The sequence below is a fragment of the Lineus longissimus genome, chromosome 5 (assembly GCF_910592395.1).
Source record: "Lineus longissimus chromosome 5, tnLinLong1.2, whole genome shotgun sequence".
Taxonomy (NCBI): Eukaryota; Metazoa; Nemertea; class Pilidiophora; order Heteronemertea; family Lineidae; genus Lineus; species Lineus longissimus.
In genome coordinates this window covers 3,623,248-3,638,550 of record NC_088312.1, presented here as the reverse complement: position 1 = coordinate 3,638,550, position 15,303 = coordinate 3,623,248, and the positions used below count along the sequence as shown (strand labels likewise).

At 41.3% G+C, this 15,303-nt stretch overlaps 3 protein-coding genes and 2 non-coding genes across 7 annotated transcripts; 3 read left to right on the top strand and 2 right to left on the bottom strand.

The window, feature by feature from the left end:
- Positions 1-288: 288 nt before the first annotated feature.
- On the bottom strand, positions 289-2,946 carry LOC135488355 (poly [ADP-ribose] polymerase tankyrase-2-like). Of its 3 annotated transcripts, none has more exons than XM_064772932.1 (7): positions 2,836-2,946; positions 2,476-2,600; positions 2,037-2,171; positions 1,805-1,857; positions 1,482-1,540; positions 1,092-1,205; positions 289-888 (listed from the first exon to the last, which is right to left on the bottom strand). In XM_064772932.1, the coding sequence occupies exons 1-7, from the start codon at positions 2,944-2,946 to the stop codon at positions 793-795; spliced, it is 693 nt and encodes a 230-aa protein (XP_064629002.1). In that variant the 3' UTR covers positions 289-792. The 3 variants fall into 3 exon arrangements, with proteins under 3 accessions (XP_064629002.1, XP_064629003.1, XP_064629004.1); XM_064772933.1 differs by having other exon boundaries at positions 2,476-2,596; positions 2,836-2,903; XM_064772934.1 differs by lacking the exon at positions 2,836-2,946 and having other exon boundaries at positions 2,037-2,166; positions 2,476-2,597.
- Positions 2,947-2,950: 4 nt separating this feature from the next.
- On the top strand, positions 2,951-8,210 carry LOC135488354 (uncharacterized). The gene is made up of 11 exons (XM_064772931.1): positions 2,951-3,118; positions 3,282-3,329; positions 3,427-3,519; positions 3,681-3,806; positions 3,958-4,151; positions 4,356-4,494; positions 4,643-4,829; positions 5,086-5,278; positions 5,572-5,763; positions 6,868-6,972; positions 7,160-8,210. Exons 1-11 carry the CDS (start codon positions 3,088-3,090, stop codon positions 7,424-7,426), a joined length of 1,575 nt encoding a protein of 524 aa, XP_064629001.1. The 5' UTR covers positions 2,951-3,087; the 3' UTR covers positions 7,427-8,210.
- A 521-nt stretch (positions 8,211-8,731) lies between these two features.
- On the bottom strand, positions 8,732-8,813 carry Trnas-gcu (transfer RNA serine (anticodon GCU)). Its single transcript has one exon. It is a non-coding gene; the product is annotated as a tRNA-Ser (tRNA).
- Positions 8,814-10,386: 1,573 nt separating this feature from the next.
- Trnas-gcu (transfer RNA serine (anticodon GCU)) lies at positions 10,387-10,468 on the top strand. The gene has a single exon. It is a non-coding gene; the product is annotated as a tRNA-Ser (tRNA).
- Positions 10,469-12,615: 2,147 nt separating this feature from the next.
- LOC135487716 (uncharacterized) lies at positions 12,616-14,762 on the top strand. Its single transcript, XM_064771780.1, has 5 exons — positions 12,616-13,038; positions 13,259-13,432; positions 13,587-13,772; positions 14,134-14,211; positions 14,541-14,762. Exons 1-5 carry the CDS (start codon positions 12,616-12,618, stop codon positions 14,760-14,762), a joined length of 1,083 nt encoding a protein of 360 aa, XP_064627850.1.
- Positions 14,763-15,303: the final 541 nt, after the last annotated feature.

The following is a 15,303-nucleotide window of genomic DNA, read 5'->3' as shown; positions in this document are numbered from 1 at the left end:
ATAATCCCAATAGGCGATATGATCCCGATTGTATGCAATACTGCTGGACCAATTTGTTGTCCCCAAGCATCTTTTAGAGGCCTGTGGATGTGAAAATTTGGGCTCCAGGTGCCATCTGTCCCTGCAAGGAGACAGTTTGTTTTTCAGCCACATCTCCTTATCATATCATTTGGGTTGTCTGCTTCTGGTTGTCCCCTTGCCTCCCTCGAATAGTATTTGACATGGGTCTCCACATGACCTTGGTAAAGTCAATGATGATGATCACAACAGTGAGGAGAAACACATGAATTTTGGTGAAAATATTTTATTCAATTCAAAATATAATGTATGGAATGTGATTGGCATCATGATATATGAATATGATTGTAAATAACTTAGGAAACTCCTCGTGGAATGTAAATAGAATACATTGTATAATCTCGATTGTGTTGCTGCTTTTCATTGTGTATCCCAGCTGAATATGCTTCCATGCCCAACTCAATGGACACATACATATGTGAACTGATAGATGTGCGGCATGTTCACTAACAGAACTTGTTCTGTGGGCGTTGACTCAATTCTGGACGGAATAAATTTCTGTCAGGTATTCTGCCAAGTCGAATGTAAACAATATCTGCCTAATAATCCGGCAGTGAAGCTTGATTAGGCTATACAAGCATGACACCCCATTAAAACAACTCAATGTGGCAACCTAAATTCAAGTTGAATTCGACTTGGCAAGAGTGTGACTAATGGACCAGGCCTAATAAAAGTCAAACACAGTCTCTTTTCCACCTCCAGGAAGACCCCATGTCAGTGTCTCCATATCTGTAATGAAGGTCCTCGGCTATTCATGACTGGCTCTTCACTTATTCCTGCTAACACATCACCAGTTGCTGCTGCCATATCCTGAAAGACAAAGAGACAATCAAGAAATGAGTTCTGAGCATTACTATGGCTATCACTTAGAAAGTGTACATAAACTGAAGAAATTCAAATTCTGTACATTCAGGACGGACCCATTCTAAAATTGTGACTTCTTCTTACGGTCGAGTTGTGAATACATGTATAATATCTACAAGTCAATCAGAGAGGAACAATACGTTATTTACCCTTCTTGTGTCTAATCCTTGCATTGGTTGTGAGCGCATGGCATATGCCGATCCTGGCCTTGAAAAGTGGGCATAATCTGACTTTGAAATTGTCGGATCTTCTTCTGAATAAATCTAGAAAAGACAATGTGCAAGTATATTCCTCCAGCATATTCGGTCAGATACAAGGGAATGAATATTTCCATCAATACTAGTTTCCCTCTCCACAAATTCAACTGAATTCATTTGTTGTCTTTTTCTAAAGATGCGACATGCTTCAAATTTCATATGCCCCTCTTGGAATTTTTCTCATTGAGTATGTCCCATCAATCCTGTATGATGGGATTCTTATGAACAAGCAGACATGAAGACTTCACACCATTGAAAGTGTAGACATACATGAACACATACCTTTTGGACAATGTCCATCCTAATTAAATCTGCTTTAGGTGTCCTCCGGCATCCTGCAGCTGTGAAAAGAAATGTTTTTGTGGAAATGGTAGTTTTTCTCGAAATAAAGACCACTGGTAGATCAGAACAAGGGTACATTTATATATGTGCACTGGCTCTCACATTGCTATCACAAGTTTATCAGTTTTGAAACTGTGATCTTCTGAGGACAACAAATGATGACAAACTAACTGTTGTAGACACCAAGCTCAACCACGGCTTAGACATGCAAAAATTGGTCTTCTCAAATTGCAGGCTACATTCACCCTGAATTTTTTTCTTACCTGCAAATATTGACCAGATTGAATCAAGTGCAGAGGCGAAGTCTCCTGCTGTCCTGTATAATCAGATAAAATACAAGACTATCAGTCGAGTGGAATGTGGTCATGGTACTAACTCCGATTCACATATGAATTCTGTGTCATAAGAATAGTAAAAGAGTGGGGTATATGAAGAATAAAGCAGGAGAAATGTCTTCAATTTTTGTACTGCAATAATAAGACACTTATCACTTACCTATTTTTAGAATCCCTGAGAGTAAGATTAGGTCTGTATTCCATCAGCTTCATGAGAACCTTTCCATGTCCTTGAAAAGCTGCACAATGAGCTGCTGTCCACCTTGTGCCAGAGTTTGTAACATTCACATCTGCTCTGAAAACAGTCCAAAAGATCAGTGAGTGACATGTAGATATTGTCCAATTTAGATGTTTTTAAATTCCAAATTCAATCCAAATACAGTATCATGTCATGTTACGGAGTTCCATCTCGGCCATTAACTGATTCAAATGTAGCTGGCATATTCTTGGTAAATTAGAACCCAAATGTGAATTTTGACCTGATTAGCCCTGCTACAAAGAATGTACTTTTCCATCCTTCAATTATTTATTGCCTTACCATCTATTTTCTGCTCTAAACTTAACTGTCTCGGTGTCTGGTGATTTTATTCAACACTCACCCATGTTTCAAAAGGGTTTCGGCAATGTCTGCATAACCCCAGAATGCAGCTATGCATAAAGGTACCATCCCATCCCCGGATCTCTGATTTATGTCTGCTCCATGCTGGATGGCTGCCAACACTTCCTAAAGCAGAAAATCATAGACAAGTCAAGTGCAATGACAGTGCATCATTCTGCATGATCAATCATGAGAGATCAATGCATTGTAATTTGCATACATGCAATGCACGCAAAATAATCTGTTTCAAAATCACAACGATTTAAAAAGAATTTCAAGTTTTTTTGCAACTGAACTAGCACTTTATGGCAAAAGCTAGATTCTATTATATATAGTTATTGTAAATACGGGACCAATGTACCGTTTTATTGCCATTTGCAGCAGCAGAAGCTAGGTTCTTCGAAGAAAAATTTTCGACATGCCGATCCGTCGCCATGTCTAAACACTCACGAAATGATGACGTAGGCCACATAGCAATTGTAAACAAGCACTAACTGTCAGATTTCCTGTTCACTTTCATCTAAATAGTATCCAAAATTGGTAGATCTCAAAGAAATGTTGATGTCACAAGTATAGAGAATATACTCCAGCACAGATACAGTCAATCTTAGCCATGGGTGCTGGCTGTAGTAGTGAAAGACCTGGTAAGATGTGTGAACCACTCGCCAAATATTTTGGAAGTTACACTTTTTACACTACAGGGTGTGTCAAAAAAATTGAGAAAATGTAGAAATTAATTAATCAACAAATCAATTAATCCATGCTGTTGATTGTATATTTTTAAATTTTCGACCTCCTTGATTTCAGATTTTGTCGCCGAACCAAAGGTTCCTTCTTTCAAGATTGTTCTAGTTGGTAAGTTAGTTCATGAGTATGACTTGTGAAACTCCTATTAGTAATAACTAATAAAGCATGATGCTGGGGTGCTGATACATGTCTTCTTTTATTTTAGGTCAACCTGAGGCTGGGAAAACAAGCGTATTCAACAGATTTCTTAAGAATCAGTTTGATTACAGCTACAGGCCAACAGTGGATGTGTGCATTGGTATGTATTCTGTTCCTAATACAAAAGTACTTGGCTACTCGTCTCAGTTTAACTCGCCTGAATCAGAATTTTTAGCAAACATTATATCTGTCTATACTTATACCATTCAGAGCTGTTGTCTGTTTTTAGAACCTCTCTTACCTTAGTCACTTCAATTTCAGAGAGTTCAGTTCGTAAAGTAAATATACCTGAAAACAATGTTGTTGCTGTGACGATATGGGATCTTCCAGGCAGGGATGATGTTGATCTACGGAAGACATATTACAGAGATCTAGATGCTGCAGTTGGTGAGTTGTTCCCCATCCTTTAGAACCTATTACATTTTCAACTTCTTAAGTGAGGTCTCAGCAGATTTACGGTCTCTTGAAAGCTTGTGTTGGCTGTTGCATGAGTGAGTCATTCTCTGTTGGAGCTGAGCTAGACTTTGTTCAATTTCAGTCGTAGTTGATATTGCTGATCGTGAGAGTGTTGAGCTGGCAGCATCATGGAAGCAAGAGGTGGTTAATAATGCAACAGTAACAAAGACCAAGCGAGAGGTCGATGCTGATGGTCAGCCAAGGGTCACGGTCACCCATATTCCAGCAGAGCAGGGGACGATACCTATTTTGCTGCTTGGCAACAAGCTTGATGTGGTGAGTTGATCAATTGTCAAATTCTCTGAAAATGGCTGATCACTTGATACTGTGACCAATCAAAAATTGGCCTGAATTTATACATTTAAGACGGATACCGCTACCTCATTCTAGAAATGGACATCTGAATTGTATCGATGTTATTTGGCAGAATAAAAAAATGGGCGTTTCATGGGTTGAACCTGAATGTTTGTGTTCTTTTAGGTAGAGGAGCAGTTTATGAAGGACAAAGTTGAGGCGCTTGCAAAGAAGGCCCAAGAGAAAGTTGAGGAAGTTCAGGTCGAGACGATAGATAAGCCATTTGATGAGCAGATCTATTCGTGGGAACTTGACAGTTTGCCAGGTAAGGTTTTCTGTGGCACAGGGACTTTTCTGTGACAATTATCCTGGCAAATAATTGTTTTGGTTCTTTCTCCTACAATTTGACTCTCCTCCCTAGATTGATTCTGTAGCTATCAGAAATGATAATCTGTTTTACATTGGTTTTCCAGACACATACAGAAACAAACAAAAGGATATAGAAATGGACTCGCTGATTGATTTGAGGGCAAGGAAGGAAATGAGAACACCAATGAAAGCAGATGATAAACTGGAGGAGACACAGGTGCTGGAGGATGACACACCAGAAATGGTAAAACAGTTTCAGGAGATCGGAGAGGAACACGGGTTCATATCAAGGTTGGTATCATTTTGCTAGTGGGATAATAGGCTGTTTCTCATATGGACTTGGGCCAATTTTGAAAGCTAGCTATGGGCCTGATGTGTGAGATGGCACATCATCAGCAATAGCTTTTAGTTTTGATTGCAAGGAATTATGCATGCATCATCATTTTCATCATAGGCATTGGTGATCTAGTTGTAACAAAGTCACTGAAGTTCTGAAGGATAACGTATGGCTTACCATTTTCATGTTCAAAGTGTTGTATACTTTCAGTTGTCCGGTCGCTGCGAAGTTTAACGATGGTAGTGTGGGTTTAGCTATGACGTCACTGATCCGCCATCTGCTGGAGAAACACCTCGGAAAGGCATCACCAAAGAAATGTGAGAAAGCGACAGTGGTGAAAGTTCACAAGAAGAAGAAAGGGGAGAAAGATCCAATCAAGCTTGACCCTGTTGGGGTAGAGCAGGTGAGAGAATACTAGGCTTTTATTGTCCTTTGTCGATTTTACCTTCAGTAGGGTCAAATAACAAGATATGAATTTGTCTTGAGTTCTAAACTAAAGGAATCGACAGTGCATACATGTAGCACTGATTGCAATGCATCGGTCAGGCCATTCTGTTTTGTGATCAGGTTTTAGATTTCCTTGTTGAACAATGAGGTTGTGGCTTATTGCATCAACCTGGGGCGCAAAGAGACATCGGACTACATTGCCCTTCACTGTTCAGTTCAGTCCCAATGGTGGTTTTCTTCTTTTTTTAGCTTGATGAACTTTATCAACGCTGCTATCTTCCCATGAAGATGAACTACAATTTCACCAAGAATTACAAGTTCCTCCTGAAGGAATTCCGCATAGCATGTGTTGAAGCACAGCTGGTGGATGGAAAGGAGTGTACACTCTCTTCATGTGTTACTGGTATCAAGGAAGAGATAGAGGGAGATTATGAGCTTAAGGTTTGTGAAATACCGATACTAAATGAGTTAGCATTCTTTTGTCCATTTATCTAAATTGACATGTAATTACAGTGGAACCCCGGTAACACGACCACCCAAGGGACTAAGCCGAAGTGGTCGTGTTACCGGGGTGGTCGCGTTAGTGAATTTAAGAATCATAAGTAGGTTTTCCCGCCAAAACATCGTCCTGCTGTGTGTACATTGACATGCATGAATGACTACGCCACCGGGTGATTCGATAATTTTGTGTGTATATTACGAATAAAAAATCATTTTCTTGAGTGTTTTGCGTTTAATTTGCAACTTATGTAAATGAGTAAATAAACTGACGAGAGCTAATTAGACCAAACATTACATTAAAACTTGAGCATGCTAATTAGAACAAGCATGTAATTCACACCATCGGCAGCTGCCCTTCTTGATGTCAAGCTAATATTCCCGCTAACATTGAGAGAGGTGATGTGAGAAGATGTTGAGAATTCTTCCTGATGTCTTCCTGCTTTAACTTCAGCCAATTTGAACTGGTACTGATTAAATCATCTTTTTAATAACGTATTTTATCAACATTACGACGTAGTGAGCATTCTTTACTTGAGTATCGGTACTCTTACTAATCAACATAATTTATTTGTCCTAAAAACTACGTGTGCATGCCTCTTGACATCATTTAATACTAAATGATGAAAACACAAACCGTGAGTCGAAAAGAAAGTTTATTCTTCATTTTATTTGCGTTTACATTTGATCAAACTCACTTACACATCATTTATTTTCATATGGATTCCCATGTGTTCGAGGTGCTAATTATCAACACGGATTTGCGAGAAGGTGCCAATTGATACGATGCGGTCATGGTTGATTACGGCAATTAGGCCTCATGGTCGCGTTAGCGGGGTTAATTTGCAGTTTGGGACCGACCAAGCTGGTGGTCGCGGTCTGGGTACCGGGGTGGTCGTGTTAGCGAGGGCCAGTTAATGGGAATTAGAGAGAAAACCATTCGGGACCGGAGAATTTTGGTCGTGTTCGCGGGGTGGTCGCGTTACTGAGGTGGTCGCCGACCGGGGTTCCACTGTACATGTATGCATCAAAATCGCTTGTTTTCAGATTGAAGATGATGGCTACTTCCTGACGATTTCTGCTGAAAAGAAGCGGGAACTTGCTGACGATCTTGAAGAAGATATGGCTAAATGTGTTGAAACTCTTCAAAAGGTGAGTTTGGTTACAGTGTACAGGCTAATTTGTGGTCAGTTTTAAAGATATTTTAAATATTGGGATACTTCCTTTTTGCGCCCCCCCCCCCCCCCTTTTTGCCAAGGCTTATCAGTTCACCTTGTCTTACAAGTCCCATTACGTATTAAACAATTCTTTTTTGACTGAATGGCTGGACTTCTTGCAGTTTTGTGATGTTTGTCGGGCCATTGCCAGAGAGGTCCCAGGAGCAAAGTCATTCCTTACCAAACTTGACAACATGTTGGAGGACCGAGCGGAGGATGCAGCTGACAGGTGGAAGGCCGAGGGACGCCCAAATCAAGAGCTGAAAACCTTTGGGAAGGCAGTTGAGAACCATAACGCCGAGATAGATTCATCTATACACCATATGGAGGAAAACTTGACCACTGTGATAAACACTAAAGAGAAAATAAAAAATGCCCTCATGTGGTGAAGGGTGCATTTGTCTTCAGAAAGAATACAGGGTCCATTTCCAAAATTAGTGGTTTAGGAATGTGAGTCCTGTCTGTTGATAGACACTATCTGCTGTTATCCCTTAGTGCTGTATTCATAAAAGCTGCAGATTCAAACAATCACCAATATGTAGATCCATCCATTTTATGATGTTTACATGTATAGACAATCAATATTTTTGTACTTTAATGACTTCAGGAGTTTAAAGAAGTACTGTATGATTATAATCCTAACTAACCAGTCCATCTGTTTTATAATGTTTATATTCTACTGGAGTAGGAGTTTAGAAGTACCAGTAACCATGGTAATGCTGCTGACCTCTGTTTTTTGTACCAGTATCCCTATATATTATTGTCAGCTTGCAATGTTTAGCAATCTTTAGTTTTCAAGTAAAGTGTGTGATCAGTATTTCATTATCTAGTCTTAAGGATGCAGGTTGTCCTTTGAAATGATAAAATATTTTGGTGAAATCATTTGGTATCCCACCTTATAGTCAAACTGTTTTCCATGATTGGTTTTGATTAGTGAACAGCTAGTCAAGTCTAACAAGTCATTATCAAAGTCATAATGAATCATGGTGGTTACTTTCATAACTTTTGGATGATTGCCAGCCAATTTTGTTGTGCTCATTTATAATCATCTTCTGCATTCGACTATTATTCAGTCATGGTGTCTGTGATCATTTTGAAATAGTTCAGGTAAAATATTTTCTGGAAGCTGGTATTCCAATAGCAACTGTACAAAAAATGATAATAATAAAATAATGTAAGTCGAAGATATTTCTTGTGTTATTTTTGAACACCCTATTCAAGCCTATCTCATATCTCTGCATCATCATTTTACGCGAAGATTGTCAACAGTTAGAATGGTAGTTGAACAATGGGCTCAGATCCTCTGCCTGAGTCAAATTTCATTGTGGAGATGGACATAGTCTCACGCCTAATGGGTACATACAATTAAATAATATGGTGCTGCTATGTCTCTGGCACGATGAGAGAAAACAAGCCATGTTTTATCAGGTGGGCTCAACTGAACAGTGGGCATGTAGTTACTGGTACCAACATTGTTAATTATGGCTGGGTCCCCTGGTGTAACAAGAGTTGGACTGGTCCTGTGATTTTCAACTGAGAATACATTGTCCGTCCGGCTTAGGTGACAAGTGGCAAATTTGCAATTATGTAGCAGTTACGTGCCAGAAGATGGTAAAACATCGTTAACACATGGCCATGGTTGTTAAAAAAAGAACAAGTAAGTTTTAAAAAATAAGAAAAAAATTAAAAGTTATCGACGAGGATGGGATTCGAACCCACGCGGGGAAACCCCAATGGATTAGCAGTCCATCGCCTTAACCACTCGGCCACCTCGTCTGCCGGTGGTACCAGTGAATTCCATTGAATATAAACATAAATGCATTGATTATTCACAGAATTATATGACGCTGCTGTGACGTGTTATGACAAAGAGCCATACAAAATTGAGCGGGAATGTTTGTATATACGTTACACTCCGGAGGCAGCGTTCCAGCCTCGTCCTAACGATGCAATGGACTGCCCGGGAGTCTACTATTCGTTTTCATGTTGATAGTAACCTAGCATTATCGTTATCATGTCATTGTCGACCTTTGTCGGGTATAACCAGTGATTTTCATCTTAGAGTAACGTTCTTCGGCCGCCTCTCAATGTTTAAACGGGGGTTCGGGGGACTTACTTCTCCTGTTCTCCTCATAGCTGGCGGCCTGGGGCTGGGGCTCTAGCATTCCGCGAAGATGACGTCAGTGCAGCTGCTGCCCTCTATTTCCCCATCGCTGAATTACAGGCAATGTTGTATTGTTGGACAAACATGCGGTTTCGTAATAGATTCAGGCTTTCTAACTGGGGCAGTCAGATTCAATCTGGCACATGTCCGAGTGTTGGAAATACTACATAATTGTTCTGAATATTTCTCTCTCTGACTCTATGGTATCATTCATGCTAAAAACAATGCAGGGTCAAAGATAATTGACTTTGAAATAAGCTCAAATGCGTAGAAATAAGTGTCGATGTCCGACTGTCGCGTGACTAAAACGTCATCAATATCTTATGCAAATGACCTTATGAGCTATAAATAGTAACTTCGCGGAATGCTAGACTGTCCACTCCCGTTGCATTTTGTAAAGTAAACCACGCCGAACATTTATGAAAAGAAATGTTGCCTTTATTCATATTGAACCAGTCGAGTTCGTCAAGGCCTAGGCCAACATGAATTTCAGAAAGACCATCGTGACTGACGTCTGGCATCTTCAGTCCTACGGATTAACGATTTTTATTGTGCAAGACGCCCCCACTCCATCTTCGTCCGATTGTCCTGACGTCTTCTTCTCTGTCATTTCTCCATCACGCAGCATCACACTCCGTCTCTTTCTCATCTTGGGCTCTGAAATGCAAACTTGTGAAATCAATCAAAGATTCCATAAGATTTTTTGTCAATGCCCTGAATAATGCTGTGGTAAACTAATCAAAGTATTTTAACAAAACCCTCAAAACTAATTAAAGTTAATTTTATCTTTAAAAAATTACCACGAACTTCACGCTGACTATTACAAATAGACCAAATGTACAAGGACAAAGTTGTATTTGATCGGCCTGGCCCCGGCTCCCACTGACTTTGGGCTTGGGCTTGGTCCCAACCAACCCGGCGGCCCGGTCAACTCAACGACTTTAGGCTATCCTGAGGAAATCAGGGGTCTACATGGTATAGGATAGAATGTACGGGATAAGGATTCCATTGTGTGCTTTCATTCTCTGATGCATCTTCAGACATGACTTCTATATACCTTAATTCACTGTAGTACAATAGGGCCGGACTCTTTTTAAAGGTGGACATTTTCTTCGACACCACCACGCTTCGCATTATCAGTATTGTCATGTTGATAGCTTTTAGAATTTGCAGCGCCAACCAGCGGACGAGGTGGCCGAGTGGTTAAGGCGATGGACTGCTAATCCATTGGGGTTTCCCCGCGTGGGTTCGAATCCCATCCTCGTCGATACTTTTCTTTTTTCTCCTTTTTTTCTGTAGTTTTCCATATCATTTATTATTTTATCTGTTCCATTCTGTTAGTTGGGTATCATTTAACCAAGATAAAAGCATAATTAGCAAGTTCTGCCACCTATAATTTTGGAAGAAAACTTAAATTTGATATCTGAGTCAAACAAGTCAGAATAATAAGACTTCCTTGATTGTTAATTTAGTTATAGATGTACATAATGACCCTCCCACATTAACAACTGCACGTATGCGATCACGTGCCCGTTGTGCAGTTGTGCAGTTGCGCTATTCTATGAAGCCACATGGCTAACATCCTGAGATCAGGTTTTTGCTATCGAGAGGAGGAGTATATTTAAAACCACTGATTACGTCAGGATGCATGGCTAAAGAAAACAAAGGGCTTTGACAATAAAAGCTTTCAACAACCAATTGTCTATTTCCCGGACTTCTTTAAGGGATCTCAGGCCCACCACACTTTAAACGCATCACCCTTACCTTCAGTGTCAACTAATCGACACGGCACCGCACAAATCATCCAGAAGCCAGCATAGGAGATTAAAAGAAGGATTCCAATGATTGTCTTTATCATTATGATGTGAACGTGGAAACTAGCCAAAGTAACAACCTCTCGTCTGACTACTTGGTCATTATCAGGGAAAAACCTAATCAATTAGGACGTGTAGATATCACAAGAAAGGGAGAGAACGTTGCAACCTCTCTTTGTTGACAGTGTTTAATGACATACTTGATAATTATTGTTGTCTCTCATTGGGGATCAAACTAATTAATATTCGACAACAATAGTTAATTCAAGACCGCAGCTGTTTAGACTCCTATGCCGTCCATTTCGCCATCCTGATCGTCCACGGTGTGTTTCTTCGAAAGTCTCTACCGATGCACATCGTCTTTCAAGCGTTCCTCAATGAAACACTCGAAATTGTTACGCCAGACTGACGACAGATCTGCCTGGTCCCGTCCTGACCACCGATCTGCCGGTGTAATTGGAATTAGAGTACCCCAGAATGATGTCCCAGTACTACAACCGTTAGAGGGACCTAATGGGATTCCGTCGGTCAAGTAAGTATTTGAGACAATCACATGTAACGGAACTTGATTGACCAATTGGATGGCTTAATGACAATGGGATCATGGGATCATGGGACAACGTTCAGAACACCGATTATCAGCGCTGATAAGTGCATGCAGTGGCCGTGAGTTATCAATTTTCTACTGGCCTACTACTGCCCGGCCCTACTACTTCACCAGTTTTCTAGAGTTACGTTGATGCATGCTGTGTAAAAGTTTGAAATGTCCTATATATCAGCGCTCCGACCTGATAAAATCAATGGAAGTGACTACTTGGCAAGCCCGGCTTACCAAACAGCGACTTTTTCTTGTCCTGAATGGAGAGCCGAACTCATTAATATTAAAGTAAAGTCTCCAGCTCGCCAAACAGGGTAGATTTTTTACCTGTTTGGCAAGCCCGGCTGGCCGAACAGGGTGGCTTTTTAGTGCTGTTTGGCAAGCGGCTCTCCAAACAGGACAAAAAAAGATGCCTGTTCGGCGCGCGGCTTGCCAAATAGACCCGGCCAAAATCAATACGTCGGCTCATATGCACAGTCACTATGCTTTGTCGATACAACTGTTCAGTGATATACATATCAAGCTTAAATGGAAATACAATGTTGTAGGATACATGCAGTCAAGGATCTCCCATTGATATGTTGGATAGATCCATCTCTGGAGAACGGGCACAGAATTCTATTGTGCGCTCTTTAATCCCTGAGAAGTAAGCGGTCATTGTTTTGAAAACCACAATCCGTCAAAATACAATAGGCGGACACTTCTTCACGGGGGAAACTTTTAACTGCCACACCGGAATGCAGACTTTAAAGCTGAAGGGTCAAACGTTAAAGCTGATGGGTTGATCATTAACAACTCCAATTTGTCAAATGTAGCTGAGCCGGAAGCAGCAGGTCGTGGTGATAACTGTTTCAAGCTTGAACGTTTTCTCTTTCCCCATTCCCGTCATGGTCTCCAAGATCTAGAATACATGTACCGGGTACATCGAAAATGATTGAATAAACTGTTCTGATATTTTCTTTCAGTGCGTTCGTGAGCTGAACATCCATGTTCTTAACCATTATGGCTGACGTCAGACGCCATGATTGGCAGCCTTACCCGAGGGAATGGATCAACGCAGACTCCCCTATTGTCGAAGATCAAGCTTTCACTATCATGACCTATAACATTTTATGCGATGTTGTCGCCCTGCACAATCCAGGGTACAAATACGTCAGGGACGGTTTTCTGAAAATGGAGGACCGGCATCCTCTCATTGTAGCAGAGGTGAAGCAGCGGTGCCCGGATGTGCTCTGTCTGCAAGAGGTTGAGAACAATAACTTGAGTGAGAGGTTGATACCAGACTTGAAGAGGGAGGGGTATGTTTGTGCTTCTGATCATACTGGCTATAAGGAAGGACCTGCCACATTCTACAGGCCTGAACGTTTTTCCCTTGAGTGGTTCGCGCGTCGTGTGGCACATGATGCATTCATGGAACTCTTGCAAGTAAGTTGTTCCACATCTTGAATCATTGAGTTTTGTACCACTTCATCATTTTCTGCCAAAATGCAAGTGGGTGACTGCAAAATTTGCCTCATGTTTCCTAATACATCCCAAAATGTTTTTACCAGGGGATACCGAAAAAGCGAGACGTCTTTTGGGACGTAGGTGCGATGGATCTTCCGGCCACGTCATACCATATCATGTTTCTTTCCATTCCTTTCAGGATAGCAATTCACTATCCGATGAAATTACGGCAGCAGTCAGAGAATATTTGGAACGTCCTAAAGAATTCATATTAACCAAGCTAAAGTGTAAAAAGAGCGGATGGTTGGTCACTGTTGCAAACATCCATACGACGTGGGAAGACTTGGAATGGCCGACGGTGCAGACGGCTCAGGTACGCTCTACGTATGCAATAGTTATGACCACTCATCAGTAAATGGCCTCATGATCACTGTCCATCTCGCCCCTCTTGCCATCTTTCCAACCGGACTACATCTCGGTTAATATGTTATTTTTATTTTTTTATTTTTGTTTTGACTTCTGAACAGGTTTGTGCGGGGTTAAGAAAACTGCTCGAACTATCCGGAGGAAGTGACTCCTGTTATGTTTACACGGGAGATTTCAATAGCTTGCCCTCCTGTCCACCATATTGCTTTCTCCGAGATGGTCGACTGTCACCGGAAGTTCTCGCAAAGTATCCAGACAAGAAACTTGTTGCCTTGGACAACGGCGAGGTATGTGTTACGCCATTTCCGTGATCTATCGGCGTTCTGCGTCAATCTTAAAGTCTCGACACCGAGACAGAATGCCGATAAGACCAGCGTGGTGCTAGTGGTTTATTTGAGGTATAGGGTGACTTCGTTAGCTCCATTGCGTGAGTTATGGAGCCAACAGGGGCCAAGATGCGACTGAATCACGCCGTGTCATGAATATCGAATTAAGGAATTGATGTTTTGATTCTTTTACCAAATTCAGTGCTTCAAAACGTGACATGACAGAGAACTGTCTGCTATTGTGCCATTGCTACCCCGACCTTCATATGGGGACGGACACACGACCACTGTAAGTTATTGCTCGTGTACTTCATTTTTCCAGGTTTTTTCGCTTCCTGAAGTTGTCCCACATCTGTTTTGCCATAACGAGCCATTGAAAAATGCATATTTGGTCGTAAAGGTGAGAAGCAATTTTGACATCTTTGAGCGCGGATGGCCGCATCCTCTTGCAAACAGGGCCTACAACACGACTTCTCCTTACGCATGTTTTGAGGGAGTAAGTATGTATCGAGTGAAATGGCTTGATATTGTCAGGATGGGGTGGCCATGGATGCGTGTCGAAGAATGCGGTGGCTGATGGCGATTACGATAATAAGAAGACGTCTTGGAACAATTTTGCTCTCATTGATTACGGTTCCACGGATATGAATAACAAACCTCTCTGCAGGGTTAAAGAACGACTGACTCTTCTTTAATCCCTAATGGACAGTCTCCTCCTTTATATTATAGGGGCGAAATCCAGAAGCCACAAACTGTGACCCGCTATCCCTCACTGACGACCCCGTCTTCATTGGATGCTTGGACTACATATGGTACAACAGTAAGACCATTGGCTGTTCTGGCGTGGTAGACACGCCTCCCCAGCGTCTACTGAAGGAAGAAGTGGGTCTACCAAGCACCAACTTCCCATCCGACCATATCTATCTGATGGCAAAGTTGCATTTCTTATAAATGCAGCCAGCAGAAGGGTGTACTTGGTTGTCCTGGTTCGTGGACACGTTTCCTTTCAAAGCATGCCAGGCGTCTTTTGAAGGAATACGTTTGTCTACGAAGCACCAAGGCACCAGCTTACCCTCTAATGGCCAAGCTAGAGGCTTATTCAGTACAATGGCTGATTGGTAGTTCCTTTTGAATTTTCAGCCTCTATCATACAGTGTAATTCAGTCAACTTGAAGAATAGGACTTATTTGAGACTTTCTGAAAGACTACAAACAAGTGACATATTTTTCTTTTGCTAAAATGATATGTATGCTTCCTTTATTGTTTCTGGTTTTAATCAGAGTCTTTCAAATAAATAAATAATTTATTTGAAAGACTCTGGTTTTTTGATACAGTGGAACCCCGGTCGGCGACCACCCTGGTAACGCAACCATGCACCCCGCTATGACGACCAAGAATCGCCGGTCCCGAATGATTTCCTCTCTAATTACCAAAATGATTCCCCAAGCTGGTAACGAGGTTCGGAAGGGCTGCAAAACCAGCTGCCTGATGA

Excerpts from the sequence above, each read along its gene's own strand:
- LOC135487716 (XM_064771780.1), top strand. The coding sequence starts at position 12,616 with ATGGCTGACGTCAGACGCCATGATTGGCAGCCTTACCCGAGGGAATGG. Across the intron at positions 13,433-13,586 it reads CGACGGTGCAGACGGCTCAG|GTTTGTGCGGGGTTAAGAAA; the intron begins GTACGCTCTACG and ends ACTTCTGAACAG. Across the intron at positions 13,773-14,133 it reads TTGCCTTGGACAACGGCGAG|GTTTTTTCGCTTCCTGAAGT; the intron begins GTATGTGTTACG and ends TCATTTTTCCAG.
- LOC135488355 (XM_064772932.1), bottom strand. The coding sequence starts at position 2,946 with ATGTGGCCTACGTCATCATTTCGTGAGTGTTTAGACATGGCGACGGAT. Across the intron at positions 1,541-1,804 it reads AATCTGGTCAATATTTGCAG|CTGCAGGATGCCGGAGGACA; the intron begins GTAAGAAAAAAA and ends TTCTTTTCACAG. Across the intron at positions 889-1,091 it reads AAGGATTAGACACAAGAAGG|GATATGGCAGCAGCAACTGG; the intron begins GTAAATAACGTA and ends TTTGTCTTTCAG.
- LOC135488354 (XM_064772931.1), top strand. The coding sequence starts at position 3,088 with ATGGGTGCTGGCTGTAGTAGTGAAAGACCTG. Across the intron at positions 3,520-3,680 it reads AACAGTGGATGTGTGCATTG|AGAGTTCAGTTCGTAAAGTA; the intron begins GTATGTATTCTG and ends CTTCAATTTCAG. Across the intron at positions 4,830-5,085 it reads GAACACGGGTTCATATCAAG|TTGTCCGGTCGCTGCGAAGT; the intron begins GTTGGTATCATT and ends GTATACTTTCAG.